The sequence below is a fragment of the Liolophura sinensis genome, chromosome 1 (assembly GCF_032854445.1).
Source record: "Liolophura sinensis isolate JHLJ2023 chromosome 1, CUHK_Ljap_v2, whole genome shotgun sequence".
NCBI lineage: Eukaryota > Metazoa > Mollusca > Polyplacophora > Chitonida > Chitonidae > Liolophura > Liolophura sinensis.
Window position 1 is genome coordinate 86,653,679 of NC_088295.1, and position 18,632 is coordinate 86,672,310.

General features: G+C 38.6%; 1 protein-coding gene across 1 annotated transcript in view; it reads right to left on the reverse strand.

Annotated features, from left to right (window-relative positions):
• Window positions 1–11,604, reverse strand: part of LOC135461958 (semaphorin-5A-like) — a 77,793-nt gene extending 66,189 nt beyond the window's left edge. Inside the window, exons 1-2 of the mRNA XM_064739263.1 lie at window positions 11,049–11,604; window positions 1,446–1,645 (exon numbers count right to left, since the gene is read on the reverse strand). Of these exons, the coding sequence (XP_064595333.1) occupies window positions 1,446–1,584 (139 nt within the window). The 5' untranslated portion in view covers window positions 1,585–1,645; window positions 11,049–11,604. The remainder of the gene's footprint in view (window positions 1–1,445; window positions 1,646–11,048) is intronic.
• Window positions 11,605–18,632: the final 7,028 nt, after the last annotated feature.

The following is an 18,632-nucleotide window of genomic DNA, read 5'->3' on the forward strand; positions in this document are numbered from 1 at the left end:
ACATCATATAACTCCACCCTCTAAAAAATTGCTGACTGGTACACAATTACAAATTAAACTCAGACAAACATGGAAGCTTGTTGCCTAATACACAAAATCATACAAAGGTCACTGGTCATAATGGCTCCATTCCACATTCCTGTAACTAGTTACATGGTGAGGTTGCTCTGTATTTACTTAGCCCCACCTCTAATTGAAATCGGACAAGAGTTTTTGGAGGTGTTGATGTACATTGGGAGACAGATGTCAGAGTTGTTTAGGGTGTTTCCTGCCACCTTGTCAACACAATCAAATGTAGGGAGTAAGGTAGATATCAGCTCCTGTTGAAACATGGGCAATCTTAGCCCTGGGATAATGGGACTTTACAACAATCAAACTGTCATATTACATTATGTGGTAAAACTAGCTGCTTGAATCACACCAGTGCCTGATCTGACACCCACAATGTTTTCTAGGAGCAGGACAGGAGTCTGAAGAGAATAAGCTGTACACATGTGTGCCCCTGCTATCCAGACTGGCCATGTAAAATTAGCCTCAACTGACAAGAGTCCACACTATGACCCATTGTCATGGCCAACACCTGCACACATAACTTCCCATTGTTCCAGAAAACAAATGACCTGCTTAGAATGCACAAGATTCCCACAGCCTGTCCTGAAAAACTTTTATCGGGGAGCTAAATGCACTTTTAAACATATTTGCAAGCAGTACGTGTTTAGCTGTTGGGAAAATGAACAATTACAGACGCATAATTCAACAATCAGTCTAGTCTAGTGAAAAACAAAGACTTCAGAAACAAACCACACTGTTCCTTACTTGTCCATAACACTTTGCAAACTCAGTTTGTGTACACAAATAACTAAATGTAGCCCACAATGACAGAATTGATGCTGATTGGCTAACAGTGGTAATAAGATTTCCAGGGTTAAATCCTACAGCCTCAGCCAGGCTTAAATAAATGTACCATGCCCAAAATTCAGCTTAAGCTACATACATCCTCCACATGCCTACCCATTTCTCACACCTGCCAATCTGCAACGAATCTGTATGTCTTTAAGAACAGAATTATTTACTTGATTGATTGATGTTTTACGCTGTACTCAAGAATATTTCACTCATACGACGGCGGCCAGAATTATGGTGAGACGAATTCAGGTAATGTCCGGGGGAAACCACGACCATCTGCAGGTTGCTTGCAGACCTTCCCACTGACAGCCAGAGAGGAAACCAACATGAGCTGGACTTGAACTCACAGCGACAACATTGGTGAGAGGCTTCTGGGTCATTACGCTGCACTAGCAAGCTAACCAACTAACCAAGAACAGAATTAAGCTTCAATCAGTATATCAGTATGACCAATCTACTATGACTATGTACTGAGGTGAGGTGCCTTTAGGGATATAACTATTGCTTGGGGTGGGTATTGATTCTGCTAGTTGACTTACCATCATATGTGAACTTTCTGTAATCCTCAGGGCCTGAGCGATTGTCTAGTATATCTGCCTTGCCCAGGTAGCTGGTCCCCCAGACCACGCCCAGGATAACCACTGTCAGGAGCCGTGTCTTTACTTCACACCCAATCATTCTTCCCACAGCAGCTAACTCATGGAGATCTCCTCTCACAAAGTTAGTACTCAATCAAGTGCTGTGGAGAGAAGCAAAACAGTTGTTAATCATCAGACAATGAGAATACCACAAAGCATCAGTGAGCATTATTTGCATTTTGTTTGTCCAGATTCTTCCCATCATCCATCAGCACAACTTAACTCTGAAAGCCAAAACCAAACTGAAATGCTTTCATATGAACTGACCAGACGTTATTTTGCTTTGGCATCTTAACAATGTGGTTCATGCCTTTACAGAGCAGCTCAGTTTTTGCTCAACGATGAGCCTCATCACACCCAACCTAATGTGATGATATCTGTATCATCCCTTCCCACCTCACTCACATCAATGGAGGTGTCTATGCAGTCACTCCATTGACATTGAAGGCAAATCTTAGAAAGAAAATAAACCATTTTCTGTGGCAATGCCCATGGGGCCTTTCCCTATTACTCAAGAAGTTTGCAGAGTAGAAATCTCAGAGAAAGTTAAGCTGAGATTGTGATCTGTCAGCAGAATGTCTGTTCTGATTAACCAGTGGTTAACAGTGGCGGACAGCGAGCTAAGGATGAAGCTCATGTCTGACTGTTTAACTGTCTCTGGTTAAGGAGGGGTGGGGATGAGGGGTGGTGGCCTTTGGGAGGCCCTCAGATTACAATCTTTGCTTGAGTACACACAACACTCCCCCTGTCTAGATCGTAGATCCTAACCCATGGTTACTCAGCTTCTAAATTCTGATAGAACCATTTATCAAGTAAGAAATCCTTCCTCAATCTGAATAAAAACACCATCACCAAATATTAACCGTTTAAACGTTAAGGTGGTCTATATCAAGTCAGACATATCAAAATATGCCAAAAAGTGAATGACCGTTTATACACTATCATATAATTACTTTCTTATATAAGACCAATCATAATCACATGATGCCAAATGTAAAACACACATTAAAAAAAAAAGAAAGAGTTTGTTGAAAATGTGACAATGACTCTGGTTTCTTCTAGTGTTTTGGAATGGTGTCTCACAAAAATAAAGAAAAAAATAATTACTGTTCAAATTACTCATCATTTTAACTTAAATAATTTGGCCCAATTAATGAGTCAACACTATCTTCTACAACTATTCTTTCTACAACCTCAAACTGATAAGTGAAACTGTCTGAGTCAGCAGGAATGCTTCTATAACACTGTGTTTCAAAAACAGTTTATAGCCTTGAGAAATGTACAAATTAAAGACTGCATTTTTTGAAAAAAAAATTAGGAAAATGAACAACATAGAAAGACAAAGTTGTTTTTGTTGTAATCTGACTGCAGCCTTTCCAGGTTAACACGCAGAAACAAAAATAAGGTGTTTCCTTGTTTTTAATTCGCTGATACAATTATAGACTTCAGCTGTGACAGTATGACCTATTGTGTTAAGCATGGAGAAACAGGGTTGTTTATTTCACACCCTGATCAAGTTTCAGGCTGACCCTGCTCTACTGAACATGTCTGTTAATGTAACAATGTGGTTAACCACAACATTCCTCCTTAAGTGCCTTCACTTTAACCACCTGCTGGTCATTGCACCCAGAACAGAACAGAACAATACAGTATGACTTCATCTTGTAATACACCAAGGCTTCATATAAACCACATCTAGACATCTATTGTTTCTAACAGCCACTGAACTTTATTTACTGATACAAGAGAACTTCAATTTAAAAAAAAATGCTTTCATCTGATCCAGTATTAATGTAACTATATTAAAAAAACCTAAATAATATTTGAATAAATAAATGAATGATTATGAATGATACTCAACCATATCATGGCAAGAACATGTTACAGCCACGATGCTGTGATACCTATGAAGTTAAAAAACGAAAACCTAATCTTTATTCCACTGGCATCTTACTTTAATGCCACACATCAAAAACCACTTATCAATATCATGTCCATCCAATTGTACAATTTCGTAATGACATAGCCTGCATATACAGTGGGAGGGTAGATGTACATGTGGTCCCCCTGACACCATTATGACCAGTGACCACTTCAATGAACAGAGCTGGACATCACACCTTTAATTAACAGGTAAGTACTATAATGGACACTTACCAAGCCCCCAGGGCATCCACAATCTACTGATCAGTTATCTGGACATTACAATGTGGCAGGGCATCAGGCTAAAACATGAAAGGAATGGGCCTCTGACAAATGACCACTTACACCTCAGACAAAATCATCAAGTGTTTTCACACTATAACCTTAGGTTGCTAAGAGAATATCAAAGCAAAATGTAAGAATACCCCTGCCCTCTGAAACCTCTATACACTGACCAAAAACAGGATGAAACAATTTTTTCTGCACTAATTTCCATATGAACTATCAGATACCAGCAAGATGATGGACCTTCAATCTTGCTGATCCACAAATAAGTTTTTATCACAGTGCAGAAGCACACACACACTGAGAAGCTGCATAGGATATACTAAAAAGCTGGATATTTCAACTTCCAATATTTTGACACTTAAGATTAGAATTAAAACTTGTAAAAAACACTGAAATATCAAAAACAGGCCTTCTCAGTTTATTAACAGTGCATACATGTTTTTGTCACAGTTTTATCGTAAAATAGTAAAATATTACTATTTGTGCCATGTAAGAGCTTTCATGAATGACAATCAGCAGTCACTGAGAATTGTAGATTGTGTAGAACAGAGTATGTTAAGTGGCCTTTCATTTTCTGGCTGGCAATAAGACAGGAAGATATCAATGGAGGTGGTGATAAATACCAGACCAGATTTGAGATGGAAACTGGGGCATTAGGTAACCCCGTTTAAGTGCTTTCACGTAGCAATGACATAACATTGGCAGAGATGAGGTAACTCTTGGCAGAATGTATTGTTTACAGAGGCAAGAATATAGTTTGTAGATCAGGGCTTGACTTGAACCTTAGCCACAGACGGCCCAAGGTATGCTTACACGGTGCCCTGAGGCAACCACTCGCTACTAATGATCCAATTATTGAGGCACTAAACTCTGGTAATCACCAAATTACCCTTTATGTACTCAATAAACTCATCATAAAAACGGACTAAAACTCATTAACGATTTAACCTCTTGATCCAAAGGGAAAACTACAAAGATTACACCTCCCCTTAAACAAAGCACAGTTGTCTAGTTTTTAGCTAAAATTTACATGAATAAGGACATGGTTTTTAAAACATTAAACTTACTTGGTATTTAATTAAAATTCTTTTCTTTACTTTTTGGAAATTATTTGGAATGAAAGTATGTTTGACTTCAAATCCTCATGCAATGAAACCAGCAAGTGATTATTCATGGGAAGAGTTCAGACATATCTTTTCCAGTCGTTTCAGAAGAAACTGACACATCAAAGCAAACAACTCTCTAGTAAAATTTTTGTATTAGACTCCAAAGACACAGTTCCTATCAGATACTAATGATTACTGTATCTAAAAAATCTACATATTCTTTATGTCTACTTTACAAATGCCTATAAATTTACATAGTCATGTTATCTACTTTACAAATGTCTATAAATCTACTTCTTATCTTATCTGCTTATACATAAATAATACTTCCACATGTACTTGCTTTACAATTCATACAAGATGCCAGTATCCATTAGGTCTCCTATAATCTCTACATTTCTACAATGCTTTGGAATGCAACCTTCAGACCTTTAGAAAGCATATCTAACTTAACACGTAACACAAAGTAATTCTCATGACATAAGAGTCATTATTTAATTATCATGAAGACAACTGTATAATTTGGATAAAAATGTACATCTAAACCATTATATATCAGTGTTTGTGTTCTCAGAAAACAAGGTTCTTTCCGTTAATGATGGATACTCTGAGACGTCCAACGATACAGTTATATGATTCAGTTACATGTTCACGTATGTATAGTGAATCCTTGGCTTATCGTCTACTGACAGAGACCCGTAGCCACAGAGTAAGAGGAAATCTATACCTTATACATGTACTAGTATACTACCAGATGTAGTGGTTTAACTGTACCATTCATTACCAGTCTGATGAGTGTTATGATACCATAAAGCAGCACCATGAAGGAGGGTGGTGTGTTTATTGCAACAGGAAGTAAACACTAAGATTGTCTAAATAAAGATGAACTACAAGCCAGGGTCAAGAAAATCATCATTAAATGTCATCAAATATCCAAAGTAGTCTAGCAGAACCACACAGGGACATTTATTACTCCTGGAAGCAGTGTAACTGGCCTGGCTTCTGCGAGAGACCGCCTAGCTTCTGGGAGAGACCGGTGTAAATGTGCAAAATGAAATGGCTGTCCTAACAGTCAGTAATTTAAACTGAAGATGAATTCAGTTATATGTTATCTGAGAAGTAAACACTGATTACTAAACTACCTGGATTATTTCAGCCACCAGGTGCTAAAGTAATGTTTTATACATGGCCAGCTCTGATCAGTGTAGGCCATGTTTGTCATTTTCCATACTTCACTAGCAGAAAAAACAAAACCAAATAAAACATGTGCAATCAGTGGAAGCTCTGAGATGGCTGTTATATCTACAAAATGTTTTTTCAATTAACAAAAACTACATGATGAACCCATGTCCAATCATGCCCCACTTATATGTGTGGTTTACATTCAGTCAGTGGCCACTGGACAAGGCTAACAGTCTGCATGCGTGTTATGAAAACAGTGGCTGTTCTGCTTGTCAAGCAATAACCAAGCTGAAAACAGGCTTGCTTTGACTGACCTTCTTTCAACTGGGACCACCTACTACTACACTTTTCTTGATATATAAACCAAAACAAGCTTTTACTATTAAACAGTCGATAATGCTAAATATATTTTTCTATCTCTCTTTTTCTTTATCATGTACAGGGTGTATAACACCACTAGGACATGCACAGGATTTCATCAACGATTCATTAGCAGCAATCCACAAAGTCTCTGAACTTTTATACCCACATAAATTTCAGAGTTCTGAATGTACTACACTCAATCAAAACAAACATATTAAATAACTGACATAGAAAAGGTACATTTTACTGTTTATCAGTTATTAAATATTTGAGCTAAATCTGTTGTAAGGTTTCTTTTATTAAAAAGTGTGGAAATTGTCTTGCACTAGAGCAAGATAAAATTCAATTTGTTCTAATGTAGCCGTGAGCATTACTTGGTTCTGTTTGCTCTTACACAATTACTGACAAGAGTAAAGACTTCCACATGTGCGTGCAAAGTCAGTTGGACAGAATTACAGTTAGCTAACTTTGGAACAACAATCTTCAAGGTTGCACGATCCATCAAAAGGCACGCCAGTACAAAAACTGATCAAAGCCCAAAAAGTTTGCTAACATCTCTTTGTAGAATTCTTTGATTTTTCCCACAGATGTAGCATAAATATCTCCTACCCACATGCAGATCAAGGGTAACAATATTTTTCAAAAGAGGAGAATCAAGATGCCATAACCATTGGTCATTTAAGGATGATGAGCAAAGGTCTGAGGTAGGCCCCGTAGTTTTGCTAACAATAATTCAACATCATAAGTAGCCACATGTTGACAGCTCAACTCCAGGCCATTGCTCAAGAACCTGTACAACAGCTGTGTGTTAGCTTACATCCTCATCAGCCAAGCAGCGTATCTAGATAGCGCATCGCAAGGCCAATTGCTACCCAAGGATACCTGAACAGAAATACACAGCATTATGCTATGCCAGTAATGTGGAGGTATGCATGTCAAAACTGTGCACTTTGCTGCAGAAATAGAACAGCTTCAGCTTACTTTCCAAAAAACATTCAGGAAGCCTAGAGACCTATAGAGCTGCATATTGCTATCCTTGCAATCCATTGGACTACCAAACAGACAGGTGTCATTGTATGAGGCAATTTATTGTAAAGGTTCCTGGTTAATCTACCCTTATTCCACCATTGGCCAGGGCCAGCATGGTTCTGTGACCTCAGGTGTTCTGCACCATCTGATGGTAATTGGTATTTAAGCATAAGCACTGCATTATAAGCCTGTTGATAGATGGAGGGATATGGCATATGTTAAAAAGCTGCTGATGATCGGCTCTTCAGCAAGGTTCTGACTAATGGGAGATCATAATGGACCACACTGCTTGTGGCATAACCCATTCACACAAGTGTACCTACATCTATTTAATACAGGGTTTGGGTGCCAATGCCAGACTGCCATTTCTAACATCACATCAAACATAACGGTATACCAACATCATACATTCTAAGCACCTGTTCGCTGGTCAGATTATAAACTTGGATGCACAGACATTCAGACATCACACACTGCGTGTTATCAACAGAAACTAATATAATCAATGTAAAGTCATAACAATATTTGGCCACAGTACTGAAAATTGCATGATGATGATCATTTATGTGTGCATATATATATGTATTAAGCTGCCCATTGCTGAAGAATCCAAGATCCTTATCACCTACAAAAAAAAAAACAAAAAAACGATGGTTTCAATATGAATATTTTTAAATCTGTTATGATTATACTCGCAAGTAATGCCAGATTACTCGGAAGCTCAGGGCACGGATTAACTAGGGCCTCGACAGTCAGGAAGCCCCAGGCTTACATATGGTTTGACTCGCCTCACCCCTGCACCAGCCACGACCAGAGATGCCACTGGGGGATGAGGGTCTGCAGATGTATACACAGGAGTTTTTCTGAAGCAATCGGCCAGACAACTCGTCTGCTGCCACCCATAAATAGCTTTATTTATACATCTGTCTTCTGGATACCTGCAATTGGGGCAGGGGTTTGAGCGGGACCAAAGACAGTATCAATCACACGATTGGACAAACAAGTGCAGAGCTTCAAACTGACCATCAGTGTCTGTCTCTTCATGCTAACCATCATCCTCAAGTGCTTTATCAAAGCCTGATTACCTGCACCTTCAGGAGATACTGCCTTCAGAATACAGTCTTCTCCAAAAGGGACACTCCGATCTCAAGGGAGAGCTGCAAATCTCTGTCTAGCTTGAGTAGAATGGTCTGTTTATGTGATCTTATAGTATTTTGTCCAATCCTTCAGAGGCATTGCTCCTGGCAATCAGCCACTGCTGACTTGGACTGAGGGCTGCTCCCTGTTCCTGAATATCACAGGATTTCCTCCTGTTGTGTGCTTCTCTAATTGACTCTTCCTTATTGTTGTAAGAACAGCCCCCACCCCTCACTCCTGGCACTGGTGGAGTGGTGGATTATCACCAGATCTCCACTAACATGAACCACAGATACAATGATTTACCCAACAGGCTTTTACCCGCAGCTGGTTTGATAATCACACACACCATTAGCTCTGTTTACTTTAATAGATAAATTTTAAATACACATAAATAAATGAAAAAATATTTATTTTAGAAAGAAAAATATAACCAGGCTTTGTTTGTGATATTATAGGTTCATTCCTAGTATGGTTACAATAATACAAGAGTTTGCACTGTAATTGTAGCTTGTGTACTGATCACGTCATTATTTCTTCAAAGGATTATAACTGAGAAGGTAAGAACAAAATATGAATTTTAATATAACGACAAGTTGCAGAACAATATTACACCATATATCCTCATATTTGGTTATCAGGGTGAACCTGTGTTATTTCCAAAACCAGGTGTAATGTTTGCTAGTGGGATGTAAGCGATACAGAACCTCAGGACACCTGGAGTGTGCCACTGGGGGCTATTAGAGGTTCAGCAGTCAGACAAACATGGCCCATCTCTCAACAGGTCAATATCGGCAAGGTATAGGCAAATCATAGGTGAGGACTGTGTCCCAGGCTAACTCTCTCACCTGTACTATGTTATACTACACACCCTGGGGGCACGGGCTTGGTTGCCAAAGAAAACAGGGCAGTGTGAAGTAACAACAGTAGTACATGCTGTCTTCACAGGGTTTCAAGTTTACATGGAAACAGATAGGGGAACACATCAATTACATAGTCAGAAAACCAGTTGGCAAGCTGACTCTAAATGATCAACAAAACCCAATATCATTGAACTTTACACAAAAATGTCTAACTTCTTCTTAAGGCATGACTGTCTGAGGCAAGCCCTTTCTACTCATTTAGCATTTGGTTTCTGTTTTTTTCCTTTATTAATGGTTGAACTCTCTGAACAAAACAGCTGCTTTTGGTCCAGACATATTTACCTAGTTTTGTCCTGTTTTAACAAGATTATCAATTTCCTGACTCATGACACAAGAGAAACACGGGGAGAAACTGTCAAAATATCGTGAGTTCCACCCAGTGTTGAGTTCTGGTCATTAGCACTACTCGGACAGTTTGACTGAGACTGGAACGTGATGTTCACAAACATGATTAATAAAGCCAACTTGCCATGGGTACCAGCACCAGGTCAAAGATCTTAAGACTTTTCTTCCACAAGTCACAAAGGAGGACAGATGAGAAATGAAGACATATTCCCTTGCAGCATAATATACTGCTTCATCCCACAAGGTTATACCTTCATGACCTCCTTCTAACGAGAAATCTTACTGCATTCCACAGCGTGTTCAATCTCATAATTAATTTCAACTCATTAAATAAATCCCATCTAAAAACGATATTGTATTCTGTACATGTTAACTTAAAATTAATCTCCAAACAGCTTAGGTTATTCCATAATAAGTCTTTGACATTACATGGCGCTTGTCAAAAATCTAAATAACATAACACATCCTGTTTCATAACTACAATTACAATCTATCTATTCCATCTCAAAATAAATCTTCCCTTAACAGAACTCATTTATTAGTAATTATTAAAACTGCATACACTCTGTTTCATTTCATAATAAACTACATGCTGCCTGTATCATTATGCTAAAGCCGTGACAGAATGACAGAATGTTCTCATGCAGTCAGCATTATAATGACTCTATTCCATTAATTTTATTTTCCATATTAAATGGCTATGTTATTTATGACTATAACAAATAAATACTTTTGGCACAAAAAAAAAAAAAAATTAAAAACAGAGCAAATTAATTTGGGGGCAAAACTGACTTTTCCTGAAATCATCTTACATAAGTTTATCCAAAATTCAATTTATTTTAGTCTATTCCATAACAATGGAAGTCACTGCTTATTCAGATCACCTCATTTCCTGATATATGTACATCATATGTAAAATCATAAAATTCATCATGTTCAACAGTTCATTTAATTTTCATTTCCATGCCATATTATTCTGGGTTACTATAATAATCCTTACAATATCTTTAATATTACAAACAATAATGTTACTAAAATATATTAACAAACATATCTAACTTCTTTGATCCATAAATAATCTGTTTAAATGTAAAGCAAGCTAACGTGTATGTACTATTCATGCATTGTCTCACAATACTAGCATATACTACAGGTATGATTTGTAATAGGTTGAAGCACTGGGATTATTTCCTTAAATTACTGCTCACCTGAAATTACTGGTGCTGTAAATTCCTGCAACCCCTCCAGTGTAACCACAAGTATTCCATGCAAAGTATTTCAATGGCAAGAAGATAACAGTGAAATCACACAAAGTTTAGAAGAGTTAAAAAAAATTGTTTGTCCACAATACAAATTCCTTCACTGTGATCCAAAAGCTGACTGTTAATAAAGTAGCTCATAAAAGACAGTCCTGAACAGGAAGGGTTAGTGAGTCAGGTATGATACAGGCAATTGCCAAGGGATGGTACTCATTCTGCCACTTAGTTGTAAATAAGTAGCTACAGAAGCTGTCTGAGACAATGTAGTTATACTGACAGTTCATTGCAGGAGGAGGGTTAATCAATCTGTGGAATCTTAACCCCAGGACTTCCCCACCTGAACCTGGCTAACACAGGTGAAGCCATGGGCAGGGATGAGGCTGTGCCATCACAGACACTCACAGTAACACCTCTACAAACAAGCCTGTCATATTCACACAATATTGCAGAAGGTACAGTCAGGCTAAGACAGCCCCCTCCCTCTAATCAGTGAAGAAGAGTATAGTACTGGGGTATGTATCTCCAGCGGACTTGGGTGAAGACTTCACTTGCCCCAGCAGTGGAAGCCAATAGTCCTGTCATACACTAGAACAGACTCTAAAATACTGACTGCTTGAAAGCTGACTTCAGCTCAACACTCCAGCAGGCCAGAACCAGGTGCTGTGAGTTAAGAGGCCAGCCAACCAGTGCAGGAGCTATCAGAGGGGGGCAGGACTGGGGGATTGATGATCAGTGTTCAGCCTGTAACTTTACTGAGCAGAAAGGCCTGCTGTCAGAGGTGGAGATAATGACAATAGAGCCATGGTTGTCCACTCATCAGGAGCCTACCCAGCGCAGCCTGCCATCTACACAGATCTAGAGATGGCCAAACTATACACCTTTAACCCTCAACAGGCTCCATGATAAGTCATCAAATTCTACCCATCCTGTTCCTGATAATTCCTCCCAATATTTTCTACAGGTTCTCTGATTCACAGCACCACAGCAGGTATAGCTGTTGTTTATCAACAGTTTCAGCCCATGTGCAATGGCTGTCACTCAGGCCAAAAGGAGGGAAAAAGTTTTATTTCCACAAGCTGCCCTCGTGCATAACTGATTATTCTCCCATCAATCTCAGATTAAATTTGACAATAGACACCTAATCAGCCAGAAAACAAAAAGTTCAGGTGAAGCTTTTAATGTGCTATCATGATGAACAAATACAATACAAAAACTCTCCCACATGCTGTTTTTACTACAAGGATGGGAGCTCTCTACTTCCTCTGTTAGCGGTTGATATGCCTTGCAAAAGTCTGAATGAAAGCAACAAAATAAACAGGATGTGCTTGACCTGTGATAGCACATGTATGTGACAAAAACTTCATAAAACATTAAGTTGCACACTGTACAGCATTCATATGTAACTGAAAAATACAAACCTCTGCCTTGCATGAGGTTTCAAGTGGCTGTTCTGAACTGTATGGTTGACTACGGGCTTTTGTGGATAGCTATAGTGGTGGACACAGAGGGCCCTTTAAGAATTAGGTCTCCGCAGGCCTGTAGGCATTATTGTCAGCTCACTTCATCTAGCCACTGTTTACATACAATCACTACTACAGCATATCATAAGCTTATGCAATCTGCTTGACATATATATGCATCTCATTGTGGCTCACTTCGTTCATAGCCTTAATAGATTAGTATAGGTGTGAAGAGTTTTAAAGAGTTAAGCAAGTCATATCTCCTCGGCTCAGTGACCAGGCTGTGTGTGCTATGAAGCCAGACCTGTTTATTCTGCTGGTAACTGGAATGAAGTCTCAACCAAAGGCATCATTCAACCACAGCCTATTGGAATCTATTTATCTCTTGTAGTTTCTAAAGAGCTTCAGGTATACAAGTTATAAATGATGCACCTATCCTATAATCGTGGAAAAAAAGTTAAAGTTTTGGTAAATGTAAGCCAGCTGTGAATGAATAGTATCAAGAATGAAGCACACTAGTATATGTATTATTAATGAGTGCTCAAAGCCTTTTAGTCCCCAAACGAGCTAGGAGTAGATTTTGGCAGGCTTTAAAGGTATAAGCTGGGCCAGGGCTGGGGATATTGAGCCTTAAGTGTACCTGGATACAGCTAGATCACCTTGCCATGTGTACATTAGACACACGGGTGATTTGGAGAGAACCTCTGCTGCCCGGATACACCTGTAAATCTTGTGTACACGTTTTCAGGTTAGGAGGCAGGATTCTGCCAAATCTCCACATGGATTACAACTTGAAATATGTTCCACAACTGGTGGTGTTATATGTACATGGGTAAAAAATGTGTTATTTCATACAATGTTGAGATTAACAAATAAATTTTCATGAGGCAGCTGAGCAAATTGGTAAAATAATGTGAAACAATTCCAGTTATCAATTTCTGTTAAGATAGATTGAGAAACACGTTTTTAATGATATTGTTGCTCTGATGTCATAGTATAACAGAGGGGATGGCTTGGAGAAAATTCTGCTTCCTTCTCTTTGCACAGAGCTACCCATATTTATCCAAAATCTCTTAATTAAGAGAATGAAACTACCTGAAATACTCGGAGATACCTATGCACAATTTTTCTGACAGTGTACGCAGGTTAACATTTTCCCTGCATTCTCACATTGGTACCCAAACGGGGGTTTCCATAGTGACTAAATCACTGATGATATCCATATATTTATATATTTTCAGAATGGCTCATAATTCAAACAAAACCAACAGCACCAGTACCCTACCTACATGGATAACAATTGTACGGCCTAAAACAAGTAGAGGAGTGTGTCCAAAAGGTGAAGTTGGTGAAAGTTGGACATAACAAATAAACACTGGAGAAATGAAAACAGGACAAATGACAATGGGCAGACAAAAACAGTTTTTACAAAACAAATGACAATATAGCTGTCAAATGTTACAAAGATGTATCAATTAAGAGTAGAGGCTGATAAGTGATTAATGTTAGTGTAAAATCTAGCCACTTTCCCCCCATTTTCAGATGCACTCTCCCCCAACCTGCACCTGTAGAATGGCTATGCTACACCTTCCTCTACCACCTGCACCTGTAGAATGGTTATGCTACACTTTCCTCCCCCACCTGCACCTGTAGAATAGTTACACCTTCCTCCCCCACCTGCACCTGTAGAATGGTTATGTTACACCTTCCTCCCCCACCTGCACCTGTAGAATGGTTATGCTACACCTCCCTCCCCCACCTGCACCTGTAGAATGGTTATGCTACATCTTACTCCCCCACCTGCACCTGTAGAATGGTTATGGTACACCTTCCTCCCCCACCTTATGAAAGCGCATTAGTTTTGATGTGTAGGCCTGTACCTTGACAGGCCCCAGTAACAGTGACATCCCAGTGATAGGCTTAGGGACAGACAGCTATTACACTCCACTCCTGGCAGCTAGGCCCTTCAGGAAGCAGGGCTTAACAAGGCAGGAAACTGGCAACCTGACTCAGCAGGGACAAACATGAATGAAGCTAGTGGAGGGGCTCAATATATGTACATGTTCATTAACACAGTTTGGCAAGGGCATTGCCAACATTTTTACACACTATGCTTTTAACAGCTTTCAGACAACCATAATACTAAAATGTACATGAAAGTCATATCATGTCTTAATCATCACTACTGTGATGTGTACAGCATACCACAAAGACAAGACAGCATGAATGGCCGTAACAGTCATGTAAGGGTTTGCTGATGTACAAGTGCATTTCAAACAAGCAAGTGTATTTCACAATAACTTTTACTTCCTTTGAGTTCATGACAAGAGGGAGATGAACCCTATAGGGGTGGAGATGAAACATCACTTAGGTGTACACTTACATGTATGTGTAACAGGTGAGATGTACATGCTGATAGTAGAGGTATACTTTGTGAAGCTATTTCACCTGGTGGAAAAGAATTCAATATTCTGAGTGCATCAAAGATCTTTAACAACTATTCAAAACATACAGGTACACATGATCTGAGATAAACTTTGTCTGTTCTTTAGGTCAGCGAGTTTCATTACATTTTAACTTAATACTCATTCTTTATGAATGAAACAGGATTTAGTGTTACCCCTGGGACTTTAAAGCATTTTTTAACGCTTCATGAACACAACTAGCCAGTCCACAGTTCTAATCGTGTCTGAATGACCAGTGAACTGTAGCCTCTTCTTATCAAGCCAATTATGCCAAACCTGTGTTTTAATAGTGATAAAATCCAAACTGGTGCCCCTCAGGGATATTCTAATAATCACATTCACCCAATTAACAGTTACCTGTTAACATGTCTCTCACACCTCTTCATTGATGATGAGTGTTTTACCTGAATACCCTAAGTGGACAGTGCAGAGAGATAACGGACAACACCTGTACATTTCAACAAAGATAACAATGTTCAAGTAGCTTAGGAGTGATAATAAAAAATACCTTACAGGTTTTATGTAAACATCTCTTTCAAAAACAATTTCAAAATCCAGGTTAGCAAATTATTTATCATGACTACATGGAGACAAATCTTATAGGGGTAGAGATAAACACATTATTTATCATGCTCACATACAGCTTGAGCAAACAACGAGTAATGATACAAGCTCCAACTGAAAGTGGTGAAACTGCTCAGTGTTATTTCTTGACAATCTCTGTATATTTATGGTCATTTCATTTTGTATGATTACAGAGGCACAATAACACTGGTTATATTGGTTGACTTTTCACTAAAAATCTTGTCCTGATCAGTTTAGAATAAGGACCTGAATATAGGCCTACAAATACACTCCTCATTAACATGCAATGAGGTAGAAGAATTACAGCACGGAAATGACCTAAAACTTCCATCCTGCAATCTGCTGATTAAGTCAACTTTGTAATTTGAATATTACCATTTTCGGCTTTCTGCTTTAATTCTATCTATGAACAAATCTAGGTTAATAGGATACCATGGCTCCATGAACGATTCATACAGACTGCTTTTCCTCTTTAAACTACTTCATTAACTCCTTTACTCAAAATGCATCATGAGCATATGTCTGCATCAATGCCTTTTTTTTCTATTTTGCTGTGGTTCTCTTGTTCAGGCAAGTCATGCTTGTCCTCAAATCCCCAAAACCCACTGCATATCAGAGCCATACACTGTTCTGTATACACCTTGGCCTGTCCTTCACCAATCTCTGTGTATGGTTTGGGGTAGTGTCGTCTGAGTACCTGTCACAAACGAGCCATCCAGTAATTGGCCAGGTGATTGATTGTGAGCGGTCATGCTCTCACCTGACTGCCTGCATATCTAAGCATACACCTGGACTGCTGTCTTAGCACTGGCCTCTCTGCTCTTAGACAGAGAGCATGAGGTGCATTGAGATGAGTAGTTTGGGGTCAACAGATCAACCTCAGAGACATATACATTCAGTATGAACTGGTAAATATAAGACCCACATCCAGATCCACATGTGGTATGGAGTTCTGAGTATCAGACCCACATGTAGTATGATGTTCTGAGTATCAGACCCACACTCAAATCCACATGTAGTGTGAAGTTTTGAATATCAGATCCACATGTAGTATGAAGTTCTGAATATCAGATCCACATGTAGTGTGAAGTTCTGAATATCAGATCCACATGCAGTATGAAGTTCTGAATATCACATCCACATGTAGTATGAAGTTCTGGATATCACATCCAGATCCAGATTCACATGTACATGTAGTATTAAGTTCTGAATATCAGATCCACATGTAGTATGAAGTTCTGGATATCAGATCCACATGTAGTAAGAAGTTCTGAATATCAGATCCACATGTAGTATTAAGTTCTGAATATCAGATCCACATGTAGTATGAAGTTCTGGATATCACATCCAGATCCAGATCCACATGCACATGTAGTATTAAGTTCTGAATATCAGATGCACATGTAGTAAGAAGTTCTGAATATCAGATGCACATGTAGTATTAAGTTCTGAATATCAGATGCACATGTAGTAAGAAGTTCTGAATATCAGATGCACATGTAGTAAGAAGTTTTGAATATCAGATCCACATGTAGTATGAAGTTCTGAATATCAGATCCACATGTAGTAAGAAGTTCTGAATATCAGATGCACATCCAGATCCAGATACACATGTACATGTAGTATGAAGTTCTGAATATCAGATCCACATGTAGTATGAAGTTCTGAATATCAGATCCACATGTAGTATTAAATTCTGAATATCAGATCCACACGTAGTATGAACTTCTGACATCGCATGATCACAGAATTTCTATAAAACTGATATTTAATTTAGTACACTTGCCAAACTGTGCACACTCCTAGGCCATCCAGTAAAATTTATCACCCAGCTCCTGTGTCCTTGTGACATTTCAATAAAAAAACAACAGCAGCTGTCTGAAATGTGAATGAGCCTTACACACATCTACATCTTATGCTAGCATGAAATATGGAGAAGTAATCAATCCACACCAATTTTGTTTTATGTTCCTTCAGCTTGGGTCTGTGAGTTGTACTCACCCAGTATGTATATATACTCTGATTGTAGTCCACCCATTTGCCACTTTACCTGATGATGGGCAAAGTACTCTCCAAAAGCTTGTAATATAGAATCAAGCTGTACATGATGTTTTTTTTGTGTTTTTTTTTTTGTGGTATTATTTCTCACAAGCTTTTTTGTGGTGAGGTATGGACTTGAACAGTATTTGAAATGTAACAAGCACAATACACTTACATCTAGTGTAACAGGTAAAAGCATCTGATCATTGATCATCTGATCATTCAACAGCCACAAAGTAGCAGAAATCCACATCACATATATATATATCTATATATATTTAGGTTATGTTACATATCACTAATGATCTGCTCAGCATTATGATCATGCCTTGTAGATGCTTCAGTCAGGCAGTACTAGCAATCACTCTTCAGTTTGCCATAAACCAATGTTCATGTTTAGACGGTAACACATATACATATATATACCTCATCAACTATGCTCTTTATCATGCAATACATGGGTGAAAATACACAGAATACAAATCTTTGTGAAAACATCGGTCTCTCTTTGAAAAGGACAAACCATCTAATGCATAGCAAAAATCTTTACTTGTTTGTTTTCTTTAAGCATTGATCTTACCAGTCTATACTGGGTTTTGGAAAGAAGCTTAGCTCATACATTACGCTTTTATTTGAATGCAAAGTTGTGGAGGAGAAAATGGAGGTCTGTCCATTAAGGATATGGTAATTCCAAAGCGAAGCACTCACTTCAATCTTGTGTTGGTTAATCGTGGAAGCCTGCAGGTTTCCTGACCGTTGAACTGATATAACCACCATCGAGGGAAATCTCGGCAGAACCTTAAGATCCTGTACTGAACCATCACATACCCCGTGTGTGCTCAAACTAAACTGTCAACATACTCCTGATGTTTGAGGTAATTAGATATAGCTATTAAGGCCTCCTGAAGTCTTTTGCGGCAGGCAAGCCTCTTACACAACAATCCTTTCGGTAAACAGTTTCTGTCATTGATTGCTCCATCAAG